General features: G+C 42.5%; 1 protein-coding gene across 2 annotated transcripts; it reads right to left on the bottom strand.

The window, feature by feature from the left end:
* Nucleotides 1–3,942: 3,942 nt before the first annotated feature.
* On the bottom strand, nucleotides 3,943–18,736 carry LOC106613692 (scaffold attachment factor B2). Of its 2 annotated transcripts, XM_014216223.3 has the most exons (18): nucleotides 18,439–18,736; nucleotides 17,737–17,827; nucleotides 17,524–17,588; nucleotides 17,201–17,428; nucleotides 15,462–15,507; nucleotides 14,270–14,675; nucleotides 13,871–13,917; nucleotides 13,610–13,716; nucleotides 13,301–13,450; nucleotides 8,293–8,378; nucleotides 8,060–8,192; nucleotides 7,809–7,951; nucleotides 7,328–7,648; nucleotides 6,971–7,108; nucleotides 6,657–6,699; nucleotides 4,959–5,041; nucleotides 4,761–4,853; nucleotides 3,943–4,626 (listed from the first exon to the last, which is right to left on the bottom strand). In XM_014216223.3, exons 1-18 carry the CDS (start codon nucleotides 18,601–18,603, stop codon nucleotides 4,518–4,520), a joined length of 2,454 nt encoding a protein of 817 aa, XP_014071698.2. In that variant the 5' UTR covers nucleotides 18,604–18,736; the 3' UTR covers nucleotides 3,943–4,517. The 2 variants fall into 2 exon arrangements, with proteins under 2 accessions (XP_014071698.2, XP_014071699.1); XM_014216224.3 differs by lacking the exon at nucleotides 6,971–7,108.
* Between the last annotated feature and the right edge of the window lie 397 nt (nucleotides 18,737–19,133).

Genomic DNA, 19,133 nt, shown 5'->3' with positions numbered 1-19,133 from the left:
AGCTATTACAGTGAAATAATACCATGCTATTGTTTGAGGAGAGTACACAGTTTTGAACATAAAAAGTTATTAATAAACAAATTAGGCACATTTGGGCAGTGTTGATACAAACGTTGAACATATATGCAATGGTTCATTGGATCAGTCTAAAACTTTGCGCATACACTGCTGCCATCCAGTGGCCAATATCTAAATTGCACCTGGGCTGCAATAATACGTTATGGCCTTTCTCTTGTATTTCAAATATGACAGTACAAACAAATATAAAAATACATATTTTTTTTCTTTGTATTATCTTTTACCAGATCTAATGTGTTATATTCTCCTACATTCCTTTCACATTTCCACAAACGTCAAAGTGTTTCCTTTCAAATGGCACCAAGAAAATGCATATCCTTGCTTCAGGGCCTGAGATACAGGCAGTTAGATTTGGGTATGTCATTTTAGGCGAAAATTGGGAAAAAAGGGGCCGATCCTTTAACCAACAGTGCAGTTCAAAAAGAGTTAAGAAAATATTTACCAAATAAACTAAAGTAAAAAATAATAAAAAGTAACAATAAAATAACAATAACGAGGCTATATACAAGGGGTACCGGTACCGAGTCAGTGCGCGGGGGTACAGGTTAGTTGAGGTAATTTGTACATGTAGGCAGGGGTGAAGTGACTATGCATAGATAATAAACAGCGAGTAGCAGCAGTGTACAAAACAAATGGAGGGGAGCGGTGTGTCAATGTAAATAGTCCAGTGGCCATTTGATTAATTGTTCAGCAGTCTTATGGCTTGGGGGTAGAAGCTGTTAAGGAGCCTTTTGGTCATGGACTTGGCGCTCCGGTACCGCTTTCAGTGCAGGAGCAGAAAAAAAGTCTGACTTGGGTGACTGGAGTCTCTGACAATTTTATGGGCTTTCCTCTGATACTGCCTATTATATAGGTCCTGGATGGCAGGAAGCTTGGCCCCAGTGATGTACTGGGCCGTATGCACTACCCTTTGTAGTGCCATACGGTCAGATGCCGAGCAGTTGCCATACCAGGCGGTTATGCAACCGGTCAGGATGCTCTCGATGGTGCAGCTGTAGAACTTTTTGAGGTTCTGGGGACCCATGCCAAGTCTCCTGAGAGGGAAAAGGTTTTGTCGTGCCCTCTTCACGACTGTCTTGGTGTGTTTGGAGCATGATAGTTCGTTGATGTGGTAGGTCCCGTGTGGCTCAGTTGGTAGAGCATGGTGTTTGCAACACCAGGGTTGTGGGTTTGATTCCCACGGCGGACCAGTACGTTAAAAAAAAAAGTATGAAATATATGCATTCACTACTCTAAGTTAGAGCCCTGTCGATGTTAATGGGGGCCTGTTTGGCCTGCATTTTCCTGTAGCTCCTTTGTCTTGCTCACATTGAGGGAGAGGTTGTTGTCCTGGCACCACACTGCCCGTTCTCTGACCTCCTCCCTATAGGCTGTCTCATCATTTTCGGTGATCAGGCCAACCACTGTTGTGTCGTTCAGCAAACTTGGTGTTGGAGTCGTGTTTGGCCACGCAGTCGTCGGTGAACAGGGAGTACAGGAGGGGACTAAGTACACACCACTGAGGGGCACCAGTGTTGAGGATCAGCGTGGATCAGTACACCTAGCTCCTGTGTGTGTACCCGTTTGGACTGATACTGGCAGGGTCCTGGATTTAATTCAGGGCTTCCCATCAAATATTTCTACATCAGAAGTGGGATGGCACCAGCTGGTGCTGGGAGGCCATCAGAATTCTGACCGTTAACTGGGCAGGCAGGATGGATGTGTGAAGCGCAGGGACACCTATGAAGAAATGTTGCAGGCTTATTCTTAGTTCTGCAAGGACTACCATGTCAGAGGTTTGGGCCACTTGGTGTATTATCACACCCAGAAACAGCACCGAAATTGGCTACAATAATGTAGGCCACCAAATATGAATTAGTGATTTTAATTACTTACAAAACATGTTTATGTTTATTTGACGCATAGCTATCCGGATAACTTTTTCTCCACTCTGGAGAGCCATTATTAACTTGTAACACAGACGGAAGGAGCAGTATCTTTGCTTGATAACAAGCGAAAGTACACTGAAAAAAAATATAAACAGAACATCTAAAGTGGTGGTCCCATTTTTCATAAGCTGAAACAAAAAAATCCCAGAAATATTTAAAATGCACAAAAAGCTTCTCTCTAAAATTGTGTGCACAAATGTGTTTACATCCCTGTAAGTGAGCATTTCTCCTTTGCCAAGATAAACCATCCACCTGACAGGTATGGCATATCACAAAATTGATTAAACAGCATGATCATTACACCGGTGCACCTTGTGCTGGGGACAAAGGCCACTATAAAATCTGCAGTTTGATGGAGAGTGCAATTGGCATGCTGACTGCAGAATGTCCACCAGAGCTGTTGCCAGAGAATTGAATGTTCAATTCTCTAGCATAAACTGCCTCCCAATGTCGATTTAGAGAATTTGTCAGTACGTGCAACCGGCAAACCAACCGCAGACAACGTATAACCACGTCAGCCCAGGACCTCCACATCCGGCTTTTTCACCTGTGGGATAGTCTGAGTGGGGGTCGGCCTGGCTCCCCAATTGGTGGGCCTACCTGCCAAGTGGGAAGGCCTATGTTCTCCTAATTAATTTATTTCAATTGACTGATTTCCTTATATGAACTGTAACTGAGTAAATTCTTTTGCATGTTGCGTTTGAATTTTTGTTCAGTATAGCTGGCTAGCTAGCAAAAGAATATAAAGCTAGCTAGCATTTCACTATATTTTAGATTGCTAGCTTGATAAATAATCATACTTTGACTGTTTAATCCATGTGAAATCACTTTGCAGTGGATCCGTTAGCTAGCAAGTCAGGTTTTTCTGTCAACGCCCATCACGTGTGGCGCGAATTGGGCACGAAGACAGTACTGGACCCATAGATGGGTTGGTGGTTTAGCAACAAAACCGTCGCGAGCAAAACAGACAGGGTTGGCTTAGATTTGTTGACATGTAAACTATATTGTCTCCAATGTTTATTGAAAACAAATACATTTTCACAATGAGCACTCGTCTCAAATACTTCATTACAGTTGTTGGTTATCTAGCTAATTTTAACCGTCAACATTCCAGAATGTGGTGAAAATGGCAACCATATTGGTCAGGGAGAAATCCAAAATCAGACAATCCTGATTTTACTTATGCAGGAAAATAAAAGTTAGGCGTGTGATAGTGTAATAATCATCTACCAAAAATACTGTCATTATAAATACAACTTCTATATGAATAGACTCTCAAATATGCAAACGGCCGGTAAATGTCTAAATGTTTTTCTTGGAAAACTGAACGCTATTATGATACAATATCAGTACTTCTTGCCTGTCCAACTCCCTGACCAAGATGGCTGACCTTAAGGTTCATGTCTATTGTAGTATACTAATTCTATGACTGGACCAAAGATGAATCTTTAATATGAGCTGGGCAAGTTAGACACCAAAAATTATGGTAGGCTGCTAGAGGGGAAAACTGCTGGTAGGCTAGGAGAAAATCAAGTGGATTAAACAAAATGTAAATTTTAAACAACTGTTTACATCAGTGTGGCCTAGGCCCTATGGAGTAGATAGACAACAACCATGCCAAACGAATTAAGTTATTTTAACACATTCTTAAGCTCATTATGAATAAAGATAGTAAAAAAAAAAAGTCAAGTGTAAAGCTCCAAACATGTAGCCTACAAGTATGTAGGTGAAAATACCCACAACACATTTCACTAGGGCAAGATGATTCATGTACTTATTTTTCTGGTTGCATGAAGAGCCCCGAACTCTTAGGTCTAATTCTATTTGATTTGTGGAGTGTTATATCTACCACGAACCAAACCTGCGTTAATCATCGATTGCAAAACATTGCTCTTAAAAACAATCTTGATGAGAAAGTAAATAAAAATGTTTGCCCTTGGCCTGCAAAAAGAAAACTTTATTAGGCAGCATTTTCATCTCACAGAAAAATAGCCATCTGGTGCCATCCAGTGGTGGTATTGTACAGCTGCAGTTGAATCAAACGCGGTTAATCGTTTCCTATTATCCATACAAATTCTTAAAAGATTTTTGTACATTACCACTAAGACAATGCCACATTTGACAGTAATTGAAATTAAGCCTGAAATGCAATCATAACCATTGTGTTCGTACTTTTCCGCAACCAAGTTTAAGCAGACGCATTCCTGAGCATTTCTTACCAAGATTCAACCACACTCAAAATACACAAATTGAACAGAATTTATCATTTTTCTATTTAAAAAAAAAAATAGTAATTCAGAGTGAAAAAACTATGAATGATCTGATCAGACATTTAAAACTCAGATGTTCAGTTAAATTCAATTGCAATCTTACATTTTAAAAGGAGGAAGAAAAGTCAAAGGGTCTATAAAAGCAACATCGAATTCACAAAGCTTTTGTGAGCAATATACATGCTGCAGACAGTTTCACAATACATCTAAACATGTGACTGGGAACAAGGGTGTTCAGACCTCAGTAGCGGCGACCGAAGGCCCCACCACCCTGCATCATCTGATTCTGACGATTCAGAGCTCCAGAGAGGGACTGGGAAGTCCCTGTTGTCATGTAGCCTCCTCCACGACTGGGGGTCAGAAAACAAGACACCATAAGGACCAGAATTGCTGATGGATTTCACACTGGCCCCACATGTCCGAATCCTACATTGGCAGATGTCTCAAAAACATAGTCAATATTGCCATATATATATGAGCTTACCTTGCCATTCCTCCCCGTGCCCCCATGTGACTTTGGCCTGGGATGCCCCCGTCTCGACCTGTTTGCCAGGTTCTGTCCCAGTCACGGCCCTCCCTGAAAGAAAAGACAGACAGTGATGAGCAGCTCAAAGCACACCGTGGCATCCATCTGGTGAGGGGTAAATTCAAATTGACAAAACTATCTAAAAATCAAACTAACCTTGGATTAATAGTACGCTTGTCATAACTTCCTGCTGCGGTCCAGGTGTCCCTCCCGTGCCTCTCGGTACGGTCCGAGAAGTGCTGGTGAGGGAAGCACAATTAAAACCAAAAGAATCGCATCACATTTTTAAATTTTTTTTTTTTTTTAAAAGGCACCAAATGCTGTAAAACAGTGGTACGACATGATCAACAACTCATATTGGTGCCTAATAGCATACACTTTGGGAAAGTATTCAGACCCTGACTTTATCCACATTATGTTACATTACAGCCTTATTCTACAATTGATTAAATTGGGGGGGGGAAATCTTTACACAATATCCCATAATGACAAAGCAAAAACCAGTTTAGACATTTTTGCTAATTGATAAATTACATACAGAAATACCACATTTACCTAAATATTCAGACCCTTTATTGAGTACTTTGTTGAAGCACATTTGGCAGCGATTACAGCCTTGAGTCTCCTTGGGTATGACGCCACAATCTTGGCACACCTGTATTTGGGGAGTTTCTCCCATTTTTCTCTGCAGAGCCTATCAAGTGTTGTCAGGTTGGATAGGGAACGTTGCTGCACAGCTACTTTCATGTCTCTCCAGAGATGGTCGATAGAGTTCAAGTCCGGGCTCTGGCTGGCCCACTCAAGGATATTCAGACTGGTCCTGAAGCGACTTCTGCGTTGTCTTGGTTGTGTGCTTAGGGTCGTTGTCCTGTTGGAAAGTGAAACATCACCCCAGTCTGAGGTCCTGAGCGCTCTGGAGAAGGTTTTCATCAAAGATCTCTGTACTTTGTGCAGTTCATCTTTCCCTCGATCCTGACTAGTTTCCCAGTCCCTGCCGTTGAAAAACATCCCCACAGTATGATGCTGCCACCACCATGCTTCACCGTAGGGATGGTGCCAGGTTTCCTCCAGAAGTGAAGCTTGGCATTCAGGCCAAAGAGTTCAATATTGGTTTCATCAGACATGAGAATCTTGTTACTCATGGTCAGAGTCTTTAGGTGCCTTTTGGCAAACTCCAAGCAGGCTGTCATATTCCTTTTACTGAGGAGCGGCTTCTGTCTGGCCACTCTAGCGTAAAGGCCTGATTGGTGGAGTGCTGCAGAGATGGTTGTCTTGCCAGAAGATTCTCCCATCTCCATAGAGCAACTCTAGAGCACTGTCAGTGACCATCGGGTTATTGGTCACCTCCCTGACCAAGGACCTTCTCCCCCGATTGCTCAGTTTGGCCAGTAGGCCAGCTCTAGGAAGAGTCTTGGCGGTTCTAAACATACTTAAATGGAAGATGGAGGCCACTGTGTTCTTGGGGACCTTCAATGCTGCAGAAATTATTTGGTACCCTTCCCCAGATCTGTGCCGACACAATCCTGTCCCGGAGCTCTACGGACAATTCCTTCAACCTCATGGCTTGGTTTTTGCTCTGACATGCACTGTCAACTGTGGGACCTTATATAGACAGGATTGCCTTTCCAAATCACATTCAATCAATTGAATTTACCACAGGTGGACTCCAATGAAATTGTAGAAACATCAAGGATGATCAATGGAAACAGGATGCACCTGAGCTTAATTTCAAGTCTCATAGCAGAGAGCGATACACATATTTTAATATTACATTTGGAGAAAAAAATCTAAAAACCTGTTTTCGCTTTGTCATTATGGGGTATTGTGTGTAGCTTGCATGAGGACATGACTTACCGTGCTATCCCTGTCTGCAACTACAGCCCGTGAAGTGTCCCTCCTACAGGAAAGATTACATTATTAAACACAAACATTGATTATTGACCGAAACGTGTGGCATACAACCACAAATTCAACATCAACAAGCAGTTGGCCATTGAAACTGCTTTTTACGTAAGTATAAATTATAAGCATCAATTGAAGTGATGCAGAAACAGGCGCAAAATATTTGAAGCCCCCCCCCCCCATCATAAGACCTACATAACAGATGTCATAAACAGTCATGACAGCTGGTGTCAGCTAACTGCAAATAACCTTAGTCTACTCTGTACCTGTCAATGACGGCATCGTCCTGGTAGCGACCGCGGTCCCTGTGGTCAATGTCTTGGTAGCGCTCCTGGCGACCGAAGTCTGAGCGCCCCCCATAGCGGTCATCCATAGCCAGCCTCTTGTCCTGCCAGTCGTCTTTCCTACAAGCAGCAGGTCTTTGTCAGTCGCAATAAAATATTCTCAAACCATGCACGTCTTTAGATGACAGTCATGCACACTGAGGATCTAGAGTAAGGCTGAGGTTGTTATGTGGCCATATCCAGCCATCTATTCTATGATAAGAAACCTGGTAACTCAAACAGGGGTACTGACGCTGTGGAGAGGGGTGAAAGAGTGGCAGACGTGGATGAAGTGTGTACCTGTTGTCCAAGTCGGCGTAGGGCCTCTTGAGGGGGCGGCGGTCCTGCTCGAAGCGCAGCTGCTCCTGCTGCCTGCGGAGCTCATCCCTCTCCCGCTGGATCCTCTCCTGCTCACGCCGGCGCTCGTACTCCACGCGCTGACGCTCGCGCTCCAGGAACTCACGCTCCATGCGGTCAAAGTTCAGCCGCTCCTTCTCCACCTCCAGCCAGTTTCTTTTCCGCAGGAGGCGCTCGCGTTCCTCCTTCTCTCGGAACAGGCGGATACGCTCACGCTCTGTGCGGTTGTCCACGCTGCCACGGTCTGGGCCACTGCCGCGCTCCCTGAGCCAAACAGAAAGCATAGGAGATATTTAGTGGAATCACTTTGAATGACCAGTCTCTTTTCAAAGGATTCTAACTGCTGGAACAAGCTAACAGTGTACAAGCGGGCTTCATTCTTAGCATTGAGGTGAAATGTCGTGCAGCTATAGCAACTCCTCACCCAGAGTGCCTGCGTCTGTCCACCTCCCTGACCTCCCTCTCCCGCTGCCTCCGTCTCTCCCGCTCACGCTGCTCCTTGATCTGGTCAAACGACAGGATGTCCTTCTCTTTGCTTGGGGACTTGCGGTCGCGACTCTTGGTACTCTGTTTTGAACAAGACAAAAGCTCTTGTAGTGTAACCATTTTTACCACAAAAGTTTGAGGTGAAAGTTCAATAGATGGAGCATAGATGTCAGCATTTGGGTAGCTTACCCGGTCTTTGCTTTTGGCTTTCACGCTGATGACAGGCTCTCCCTTGGACTTGTCCATCACCACTGTCCTCTCATTACGTTTGCCATCTTTTCCGACTTCACCTTCAGCCATTTCGTCCTTGTTGGCATCGGACCTGGATAGAGAAAATGGTTAAAAACACAAATCTAGTATCTGATGACATACAGTAAGCACATAGCTTAATGTGTAACGACATTGACGTTCTCAGAGCTTACTTGGAGTCTGAGGATGGTCTCCTGTCGGTGCCAGACTTAGCATCGCTCTTGTCAGCAGGCTTCTTACCAGCAGGCTCGTTCTTAGCCTGGAACAGAGGTCGGATTATAAAACAGCAGACTTGCCAACCATGAAGATTTTGTACGAGTACCACTTCAGGGTGGCAGCAGCATCTCCGGCTCCCACATCGGTACACGTGCAAATCCCACACTGCTCACATCAAATGCACCTTTTTTTGCCTAATACTGATGTTGGCAGAAGACTGCCTAAGCAGGAATGGTATGCTATAGACATATACGTACTTGGTAATTGGCTGCTTTTCAGTAGCTAACTAGAAAATGTTTAAAAGTACATATTTTTATAATTAAATACAATTAAATGTATACTTTAAGCCCTATTCAGATGGGATTAGTTTTACTGGGGGAGGTCGGGTAATGTAATTAGGTGCACAAGCACAAAAAGTAAAATTTCAGTCACGTCCGAATCTGCCATGGCAGTAAATTTTCCATGGCAGGAGAGTAACATTTCCAACCATAATGACCTCTGATAATACTAGCCCTTTGCGAATTGGCATCCCTGTGTTTTGAGAGAAATGTTCCGAGTTTGACAGGCATTGCTCGTGGTTTGAGCAAGAAATCATTAACTGATCTGATAAAAAGTGCACTGTGATGGAAAATGTTATGTTGGTGCTCGTCTATAAACCAATTTCTGTGTTCATGCTAGTGACTGATTGATAGTGAGGATTCGTTCAGTGTCTGCAATTTGGCAGTACACCCAGAAGCTTGTGAAGTATTGGTCGGTCACATGCAGCACCCAGTACTGGTCGGTCACATGAATGAAGCAAACATTAAATGAATAAGCTAAAAATCATGCAAATATGACTTGTCTATCATATATAAAAAGAGGACTCAACGGGACTGTCCCGTTAGAGCTCCTGACAGACATTCACTATGGTGCATCAAGTTTAATAGAACCTCTCCAGTGCACTGACAATAAACAATGATTCATTTAGGATTGACTTTTGAGTGTCCCTGTGTAGGAATTTCCACAACAGCGCTGTTTAGGCTGGGGGGCATTTAGGACATCTACTGCAGATTGCTAAAATATCCTAATGATCACAGTTCCACAATTCAAATATTATGACAACACTATAGCAAAGATGGTTTGGTATGGTTTAAAACCTCTTGGGGCTAGGGGGCAGTATTGAGAATTTTGAAAAAAAATTGCCCATTTTTAACTGCCTCCTACACCAACTCAGAAGCTAGAATATGCATATTATTGTTCAGGTTTGGATAGAAAACACTCTGAATTTTCTAAAACTGTTTGAATGGTGTCTAAGTATAACAGAACTCATATGGCAGTCAAAACCCTGAGACAAATTCTGACAGGAAGTGGATACCTGATGTGTTGAATTACCTTTAAGCCTATGCCATTGAAACACACAGGGGCTTATTAATTGTTGAGCACTTCCTATGGCTTCCACTAGATGTCACCAGTCTTTAGAAAGTGTTTTGAGTCTTATACTGTGAGAACTGAACGAACAAGAGCCTTGGAACGGTGGTGGCCGATTAGACTCTGGCGCGCGAGTTCATGTTGGGTACTCTCGTTCCAATACGTTTTAAAAGAGAATGCAAACGTCCGCCTTGAATATTATTCATGTTCTGGTTAAAAAAAGCACTAATGATTTATGCTATACAACGTTTGACATGTTTGAACGAACGTAAATATTTTTTTCCCCCTCGTTTATGAAGACAAGTCCGGCGAGCATAGATCATGTGCTAACAACACGGAGCTTTTTGGACATAAATTATGAGCTTTTTCGAACAAAACTACATTTGTTATGGACCTGGGATTCCTGGAAGTGACATCTGATGAAGAGAATCAAAGGTAATGGATTATTTACATAGTATTTTCGATTTTAGACCTCTCCAACATGGCGGTTAGTCTGTATCGCAAAGCGTATTTTTCTGGGCGCAGTGCTCAGATTATTGCAAAGTGTGATTTCCCAGTAAGGTTATTTTTAAATCTGGCAATCCGGTTGCGTTCAAGAGATGTAAATCTATAATTCTTTGAATGACAATAATATTTTACCAATGTTTTCAAATGGTAATTATTTAATTTGTTGTGCTGCTTGACTGGCGGTTATTGGAGGGAAACGATTTCCTCAACATCAACGCCATAGTAAAACGCTGTTTTTGGATATAAATATGAACTTGATAGAACAAAAAATGCATGCATTGTCTAACATAATGTCCTAGGAGTGTCATCTGATGGAGATTGTCAAAGGTTAGTGCATCATTTTAGCTGGTTTTATGGTTTTGGTGACGCCTGTCTTTGAATTGACAAAACATTACACACAGCTATTGTCAATGTACTCTCCTAACATAATCTAACTTTATGCTTTTGCCGTAAAGCCTTTTTGAAAATCGGACAACGTGGTTAGATTAAGGAGATGTTTATCTTTCAAAGGGTGTAAGATAGTTGTATGTTTGAGAAATTTGAATTATGACATTTGTTTTCAAATTTGGCGCTCTTGATATTTCACCTGTTGTTGATAGGGTGTACCAGGGGTGGGACGCTTGCGTCCCACATAGCCCATAGAGGTTAAAGAAACGTGAGCTTTCAGTGTAACCCGTTGTCGCCTGGACAAGCCTAGAAAAAAAGTCAAGGCTTCCGTCATAACTGTCAATTTATTGAGAAAAATAGGAGAGCATTTTGGAAAAAAATAATCCTGTCCGAATCGTCCTCTGGAGTAACGGACATTCTGGGGTTATAAATAAATAACCAACGTTCTCTAATAATACTTGTCCCGTCCGAATAGGGTTTTAAATGATAAACATTGTAGCCAACATAGAAGTCCTCATGAAATTGAAGTGGTCAATGAAATTGAGGTATTATTTATTCAAATTTGTCATTGTATGTGTATAGTCTAGTGAAAATGTAAACTTGAATCAACTTACATTTAATTTGTGGAGAGAATTCAGAATAATTCTATTACTGGATGCAATGTAGTAATCTAGCTTGATGTAAGCTATTTGGAATATGAAACAACTAGGCCTACATGAGCTGTTTTCAGGGGAATGACCCTAGCCCCCACACTCTGATCCAACAGGTCCCAGAAGTGCTCAACAGGATTAAAATCCAGGCTCTTCGCTGGCCATGGCAGAACACTGACATTCCTGTCTTGTAGGAAATCACGCACAGAATGAGCAGTATGGCTGGTGGCATTGTCATGCTGGAGGGTCACGTCAGGATGAGCCTGCAGGAAGGGTACCACATGAGGGAGGATGTCATCCCTGTAACGCACAGCGTTGAGATTGCCTGCAAGCGCAGTCCGATAATGGTGTGACAACGCCCCAGACCATGACGGACCCTCCACCTCCAAATCCATCCCACTCCAGAGTACAGGCCTTGGTCTAACGCTCATTCCTTCGACAATAAACGCGAATCCGACCATCACCCCTGGTGAGACAAACCTTCGACTCGTCAGTGAAGAGCACTTTTTGCTAGTCCTGTCTGGTCCAGCGACGGTGGGTTTGTGCCCATAGGCGACGTTGTTGCCAGTGATTTCTGGTGAGGACCTGCCTTTCAGGCCTACAAGCACTCAGTCCAGCCTCTCTCAGCCTATTGCGAACAGTCAGAGCACTGATGGAAGGATTGTGCGTTCCTGGTGTAACTCGGGCAGTTGTTGCCATCCTGTACCTGTCCCGCAGGTGTGGTGTTCAGATGTACTTATCCTGTGCAGGTGTTACACATGGTCTGCCACTGCGAGGACAACCAGCTGTCCGTCCTGTCTCACAGTACGGACATTGCAATTTATTGCCCTGTCCATTTCTGCAGTCCTCATGCCTCCTTGCAGCATGCCTATAGCACGTTCATCCAGATGAGCAGGGACCCTGGGCATCTTTATTTTGGTGTTTTCAGAGTCAGAAGAAAGGCCTCTTTAGTGTCCTAAGTTTTCATAACTGTGACCTTAATTGCCTACCATCTAAGCTGTTAGTGTCTTAACGACCATTCCACAGGTGCATGTTAATGGTTCATTGAACAAGCATGGGAAACAGTGTTTAAACCCTTTACAATGAAGATCTGAAGTTATTTGGATTTTTACGAATTATCTTTGAAAGACAGGGTCCTGAAAAAGGGACGTTTCTTTTTTTTGCTGAGTTTAATATTAATAAGACTACAGGGCAGGCCGGAGTAGAGATCTAGAGATCATTTTATCCTTGCCCAAATCATCTGATTGGCTCAGCTCCAACTTTAGACAGTTAAACTTGTTAGGGTTAGGGTCTAGTTTCCTGAATTTCCACCTGACTGACGTGCCCAAAATAAATTGCCTGTTCCTCAGGCCCAGAAGCCAGGATATGCATATAGTTGATAGTATTGGATAGAAAACACTTTGAAGTTGGTAAAACTGTTAAAATAATGTCTGAGACTATAACAGAATTGATATGGCTGGCAAAAATCCAAAGAAAAACCAACCAGAATGTTTGAGGTCCCAGGCTTTTACAATGGAAAGCTATGGGTCCTATGTAATCCTGGCTCCCAGATTGCAATTCCTATGGCTTCCACTAGATGTCAGTCTATTGAATGCTGTCGCTGTAAACACCTATTGTAAATCGGACAACGCAGTTAGATTAACAAGAATTTAAGCTTTTAAATGATATAAGATACTTGTATGTTCATGAATGTTTAATATTACGATTATTTATTTGATTTGCGTGCCCTTCGATTTATCCGAATGTTGTTCCCAGGTGTACCGCTAGCGGGATGCCTATCCCTATTAAGTCAAAAACCACAATGTGCCAACTAGAAGCCTATTTTAGGGGAGTTTTTCGTTCAAGCTTATTTTGACCTCAAATGGCGTACATGGCACGCAAAATGCATGCAGGTTGGCATGGTCAAGCCTCACTTATCTGAATGAAGGCATCCCATACATTTGACAAAACTACAGGTTGAGAGCAGTGAACTAAGAGGCCACTGACATTGAAGATGGTAGATAATGACCCTCACCCTCTCCACAGTGATCATTCTACCGTGGAGCTCGGTCCTGTTCAGGTGGCTGATACACTTGGTGGTCTCCTCTGTGGAACACATGGTGACAAAACCGTAGCAGCGAGCCCCGGGGCTCCGGGCGTTAGTCACCACTTTAGCTCCAACAACCTGATGTTGAGACAGAAGGATAGAACACTTAATTCATGAGCAGGGAAAGTGTGTGGGGTCCAAAAGTAAAGTACCATTTCACACCTACATCTTGCTCAATTACATTCTTGCATGAACATGTACCAAAAAAGTGCTTATTTCTTTCCTCAGGATACTGACCTTTCCGTGCTTGCTGAACAGAGTCTTTAGATCAGTTGCTCTGGTGTTGGAGGAGAGGCCGCTAACCCACAGGTTTCTGCCACTAGCTGGAGCACTACCTGCAGGGCCTTTCAGAACACAGACAAACATGAGCCAAATGTACAGACATTCAACAGAGCTGATTCAGCACCTCATTCAGGTGTGAGCAAGTATTTTGCAATTTCCCACAATGGATACATCACAATTACAGAATGATACAGGATGAACAATGTTTACACTTACCCTTTTCATCTTTTGAGTCAGGCTTGCTACCTTTTTCCTCATCAGAACTAAAGACAAAGAGAACACACAATTAATATCTGGAAGTGAGAAGACCTGGGGGAGGGGGCTCATCCAGATTAATCATACTTACCCTGTGCACATAGTAATTACCCCAGCATATACAACACTACAGTGATTTGGGTGGGTGTCAATGTTACAAGGCAGCCTTACATGGCCAAAGAAACTCCCAATACATTACTTTATGAAGGTAAAGAGGTGAGGTAGGGGTGGGAAATGACAAAATGATAACTTGACACAAATGCAGACCATTTTACATCCAGAAGAGCACCAAAACTTGCTAAAAAAAGGACCCAATGCAACAGAGATAGCCATTGTTCTAGTAGACAGAAAACAACAAACCTCTTTTTCTGATCATCACCCTCAACAGAAGAGGACTCTTTCACTGTCGTTGATTCTGCAGCATTCTCTTCAGTCTTCTCCTCACCCTCAGCCTTAGAGACCATTTCCGAATCAACAGCGCTTTCGGTTTCACCCGCGCCCTGCTCGCTTACGCTAACAGCCTGAGCGCTCTCGCTTTCAGCGTCATCTGCCTCGTCGGGGACATTTTGTGTGTCGCCAGTGTCTTTCGTTTCACTCGCAGTTAGCTTAGCAACGTCCATGTCGCTAGTCGACAGTTCAGGCTCCAAATTGTCTTCCTCGGCAACATTGACCTTGTCCCCGATGGTGGCTTGATCTTCTGTCGGTGGCTCCTGGCGCTCTTCATTTAGCGGCTCAGATAAACAAGACCCGGCTACTTTATCAGTTTCTACGGATTTAACAGGAATAGAATGGCACAGAGTTTAATTACTTCTGAAACACAGCAATGGTTAACGTGGAACTGGCAAGGCTGGAAAAGGACGTGGCCCTCCGCTGTCATTGAACTACGTATACACAGATACACACGTAACAAGAGACTGGAAAAACCAAAGAGACTGACCAAGCAGCCTAACTCCTCATTCAAGTCGACCATTTCAGTTCACCTGATCCCTAGGCAGAAAAAGATCTGATCTGAAGAAAGCCAAAAGATCAGCAGAGGCTCCATGAAGGTCCATCTTCATGCAATTGCTGACTTCATGAGTGTCCATAATCTGGTAAGTGACAGCGAATTCAGAATTCTTTTGGTTTGTATAACAAGTCCATTAGTCTCATCTCCAGTGAGAATATTAGTCAGAGTCCTAAAAAGGCTTTTGAATGGTTGGTTTCAAATGATGGGCCTCAGTCTTCTCTTCTTGGTCTTTGCGTGGCAAGCTAAAAACACTGCGTGCTAACTGCAACAACTAAACCTTTAATTACTGGCCTTGTGCTTCAGATTGTTAACCAGTTCTGTTTTAATAATAGGAGGGTGCCCAAAACAGACAGATTCATATATCAGTGTTTAGCAATTCCAGTTAACAAGCATCAACACACAGTCAGCAATTATCTTTGGATTTCCAGTCCCTTCCTGACCAACCACAGGCAAGAATGTTAATCTAGAACGACTTGCATACCGGATTTAACACTGCAAAAAGATAGTGTGCATTCATATCAACTTCCAACCCCTTTTCAACAGTACCTATTTCTTCCTTTGAGTCTTTGGGCTTCGGATCCTTCTCTTGAACCTAAAGGAATAAAAGGAAAATGTATCTAGTGTAACATGGCTCCTAGCACAAATGGGGTTTTACAGTCTGTTTTCCTTCCAACTAAACACAAATGATTATGAAATGCGCCTGCATTTTATTTCAACTTTAACTCTTCCTTCTCTTAACCTGTTAGGGCTAGGGGGCAGTATTGACACGGCTGGATGAAAAAACATACCCGATTTAATCTGGTTACCACTCCTACCCAGTAACTAGAATATGCATATACTTATTACATATGGATAGAAAACACCCTAAATTTTCTAAAACTGTTTGAATGGTGTCTGTGAGTATAACAGAACTCATTTGGCAGGCAAAACCCTGAGACATTTTCTGACAGGAAGTGGATACCTGATGTGTTGTATTACCTTTAAACCTATCCCATTGAAAAACACAGGGGCTGAGGAATATTTTGGCACTTCCTATTGCTTCCACTAGATGTCACCAGCCTTTACAAAGTGTTTTGAGTCTTCTGGAGGGAGATCTGACCGAACAAGAGCCATGGAACTATGATGGCCCATTAGACACCTGGCGCGCGAGTTCATGTTGGGTACCCTCGTTCCAATACGTTATAAAAGAGTATGCATTCGTCCACCTTGAATATTATTCATGTTCTGGTTAAAAAAGGCCCTAATGATTTATGCTATACAACGTTTGACATGTTTGAACGAACGTAAATATATTTTTTCCCCTCGTTCATGACGAGAAGTCCGGCTGGCTTAGATCATGTGCTAACAAGACGGAGATTTTTGGACATAAATGATGAGCTTTTTTGAACAAAACTACATTCGTTATGGACCTGTGATACCTGGAAGTGACATCTGATGAAGAGAATCAAAGGTAATGGATTATTTACATAGTATTTTCGATTTTAGATCTCCCCAACATGACGTCTAGTCTGTATCGCAACGCGTATTTTTCTGGGCGCAGTGCTCAGATTATTGCAAAGTGTGATTTCCCAGTAAGGTTATTTTTAAATCTGGCAAGTTGATTGCGTTCAAGAGATGTAAATCTATAATTCTTTAAATGACAATATAATATTTTACCAATGTTTTCTAATTTTAAATATTTAATTTGTGACGCTGACTTGACTGCCGGTTATTGGAGGGAAACGATTTCCTCAACATCAATGCCATAGTAAAACGCTGTTTTTGGATATAAATATGAACTTGATAGAACTAAAAATGCATGCATTGTCTAACATAATGTCCTAGGAGTGTCATCTGATGGAGATTGTAAAAGGTTAGTGCATCATTTTAGCTGGTTTTATGGTTTTGGTGACCCTGTCTTTGAATTGACAAAACATTACACACAACTCTTGTAAATGTACTGTCCTAACATACTCTAAATTTATGCTTTCGCCGTAAAACCTTTTTGAAATCGTAAAACGTGGTTAGATTAAGGAGATGTTTATCTTTCAAAGGGTGTAAAATAGTTGTATGTTTGAAAAATTTGAATTTTGACATTTATTTGGATTCAAATTTGCCGCTCTTGAAATGCACCTGCTGTTGATGGAGTGCACCACGGGTGGCACGCTAGCGTCCCACCTAGCCCATAGAGGTTAAATGTCTGCTAATTACGGCTGTGCCGCCTAAATTTTTTTTTTTTAAACAAGTGGGAGAATATTGGAATGATTAGATATGACTTCCCCACAACAGCAGCGAGTTTGTCTCACCTCTTCAGGTTTGGCTTCACTCATCAGCTCAAGAGAGCCAGAGATTCCATTGTGTTCATCTTCGTTCATGGCCCCTTCGTCAGCCAGGATCTCGGGGTTGACTTCATCCGACGGAGAGTTCAGGACTTCATCTGTGTCATACTCCTCCTCTGCCGGCATACTGTTGTCATTCTCGGCCTCATCAAGCACATTCATATCCAGGATGTCCATGTCCTGCATGTTGTCATCCTTGAATGGAATTATGGAAGGTGAATTTATTAATAGATTGTTATCCAGGGAGTGCATAGTGATTGCGTTAGATAAAAACGGTGGTAGATGCTCACCTGGCCATCACCCGAATCTTCCTCAATGGTGCAGTCCTCTGATTCATCGTTCTCCTGTCTTTTCCCTGCAGACAAGATCGTAATTGGATCGCAATTAAAGACCACAAAATTGGGGAGAAAAGTGGGGTAAAAAAACAAATATTTAAGTCCCTAATATCAATTTACTCCAAGACATTGCTTAATTATGACCTTGCTCTCACTCCCTAAACATACCTTTGGAGGTCCGTTTAGCCAGTGCTGCCTTAGGAGTTGCATCGAGAACAACCACCATCTCATCTGGGTTCCCACCCTCTTCTTCAATCGCCTGTTGGGAAATTACATAAGGAATGATTATAGTTACCTGACTAGCTAACTACATTAAATCTGGTTTCAGTTTAGCCAACTCGACTATTATCAAACAAACGGCTGTGTGGCCAACTACAAAACAGTGTTAGTTGGTGAACATTATCACTTACACAAAATCTGACAAGCTAGCTTGCAGGCCTTGGAGTTGTGTTTCTTTAACCTCTCCTCCAGTGCCTACGAGTATTAAACCTATTCGATGCATTTTAGTACTAACACATCTGATTCAAATGGCCAACTAAATCACTAAGGCTTTCATTTGTTGAATCATGTATGCTAAACTAGCTAGTTCTAGAATACGGAGCGGGGGTGCCGGAGGAGAGGTTTGGGAAGGGCACCATGTGGCTATCACCGCCCGCTCACAAAGGCCTTGCCGTTCGGCTACGCAAGGCCATGGCTAGCTGACGTTAGCTTCATTTATTTGAAATATAAAACTTAGTTCGCTAGAAAATTCTAGTGGTTATCTACATCATGCAACTAACTAATGATGTGACACTGGTTCCAGCTCATTTGTGAATTATCATGATGCATAAGCACATCTAACTAGCTACTAGTTAGCATGGCTAACGTTACCTTTTTCAGCCTCTCTGTCAGCGTACTCTTAATGCCAGTGGCGTCCAGATTTCGTCTTTTTAATTCTGCTTTCAAGTCAATGACTCTCAGCTCCGACAATTTACGAATTGCTCCCTCAGGAATCTCAACGCCCCCTGCTTCTCCCGTCGAATAGTTTTCAGCCATGATTACACTGAGAAAACGTTATTTTGTTTGCAAGCACAGGTTAGCTAATCTCTTGCACGAAACAAGCGGCCTACTGTCACAAAATGGCGCACTATGAACAGGGAACTCCACTGCGCATATGTCATCTGAAAACAGTTCGTGAAAAGGGGCAGTGTTCGCTTGTTCTTCTTCTTTGAGTTTTAAGTCGCGCTACACGCAGAATTGGTGGTGTATTGTCGCCTCCAACTGAACCGGGGTGCAAAAAATATACAAGAGAAAGGGAAATTCCATAAGGGGAAGCGAAAATATACACGACTCCACACAAACTACAAATAAATAAATAAATACAAAATATATATTGCGTAGTTTGGGTGGATTCGTGTTAATTTTCCCTGAACACACTGAACAAAAATATGAACGAAAAAAAATAAAATAACAATGTCTAAGATTTTACTGAGTTACAGTTCACATAAGGAAATCAGTCAATGGAAATAAATTCATTAGGACTAATCTATTAATTTCACATGACTGGGAATACAGATATACATCCG

This window comes from Salmo salar, chromosome 10, assembly GCF_965601325.2.
Source record: "Salmo salar chromosome 10, fSalSal1, whole genome shotgun sequence".
NCBI lineage: Eukaryota > Metazoa > Chordata > Actinopteri > Salmoniformes > Salmonidae > Salmo > Salmo salar.
Note: the sequence above shows the minus strand (reverse complement) of the source record. Positions and strands in the feature narration are given on the sequence as shown.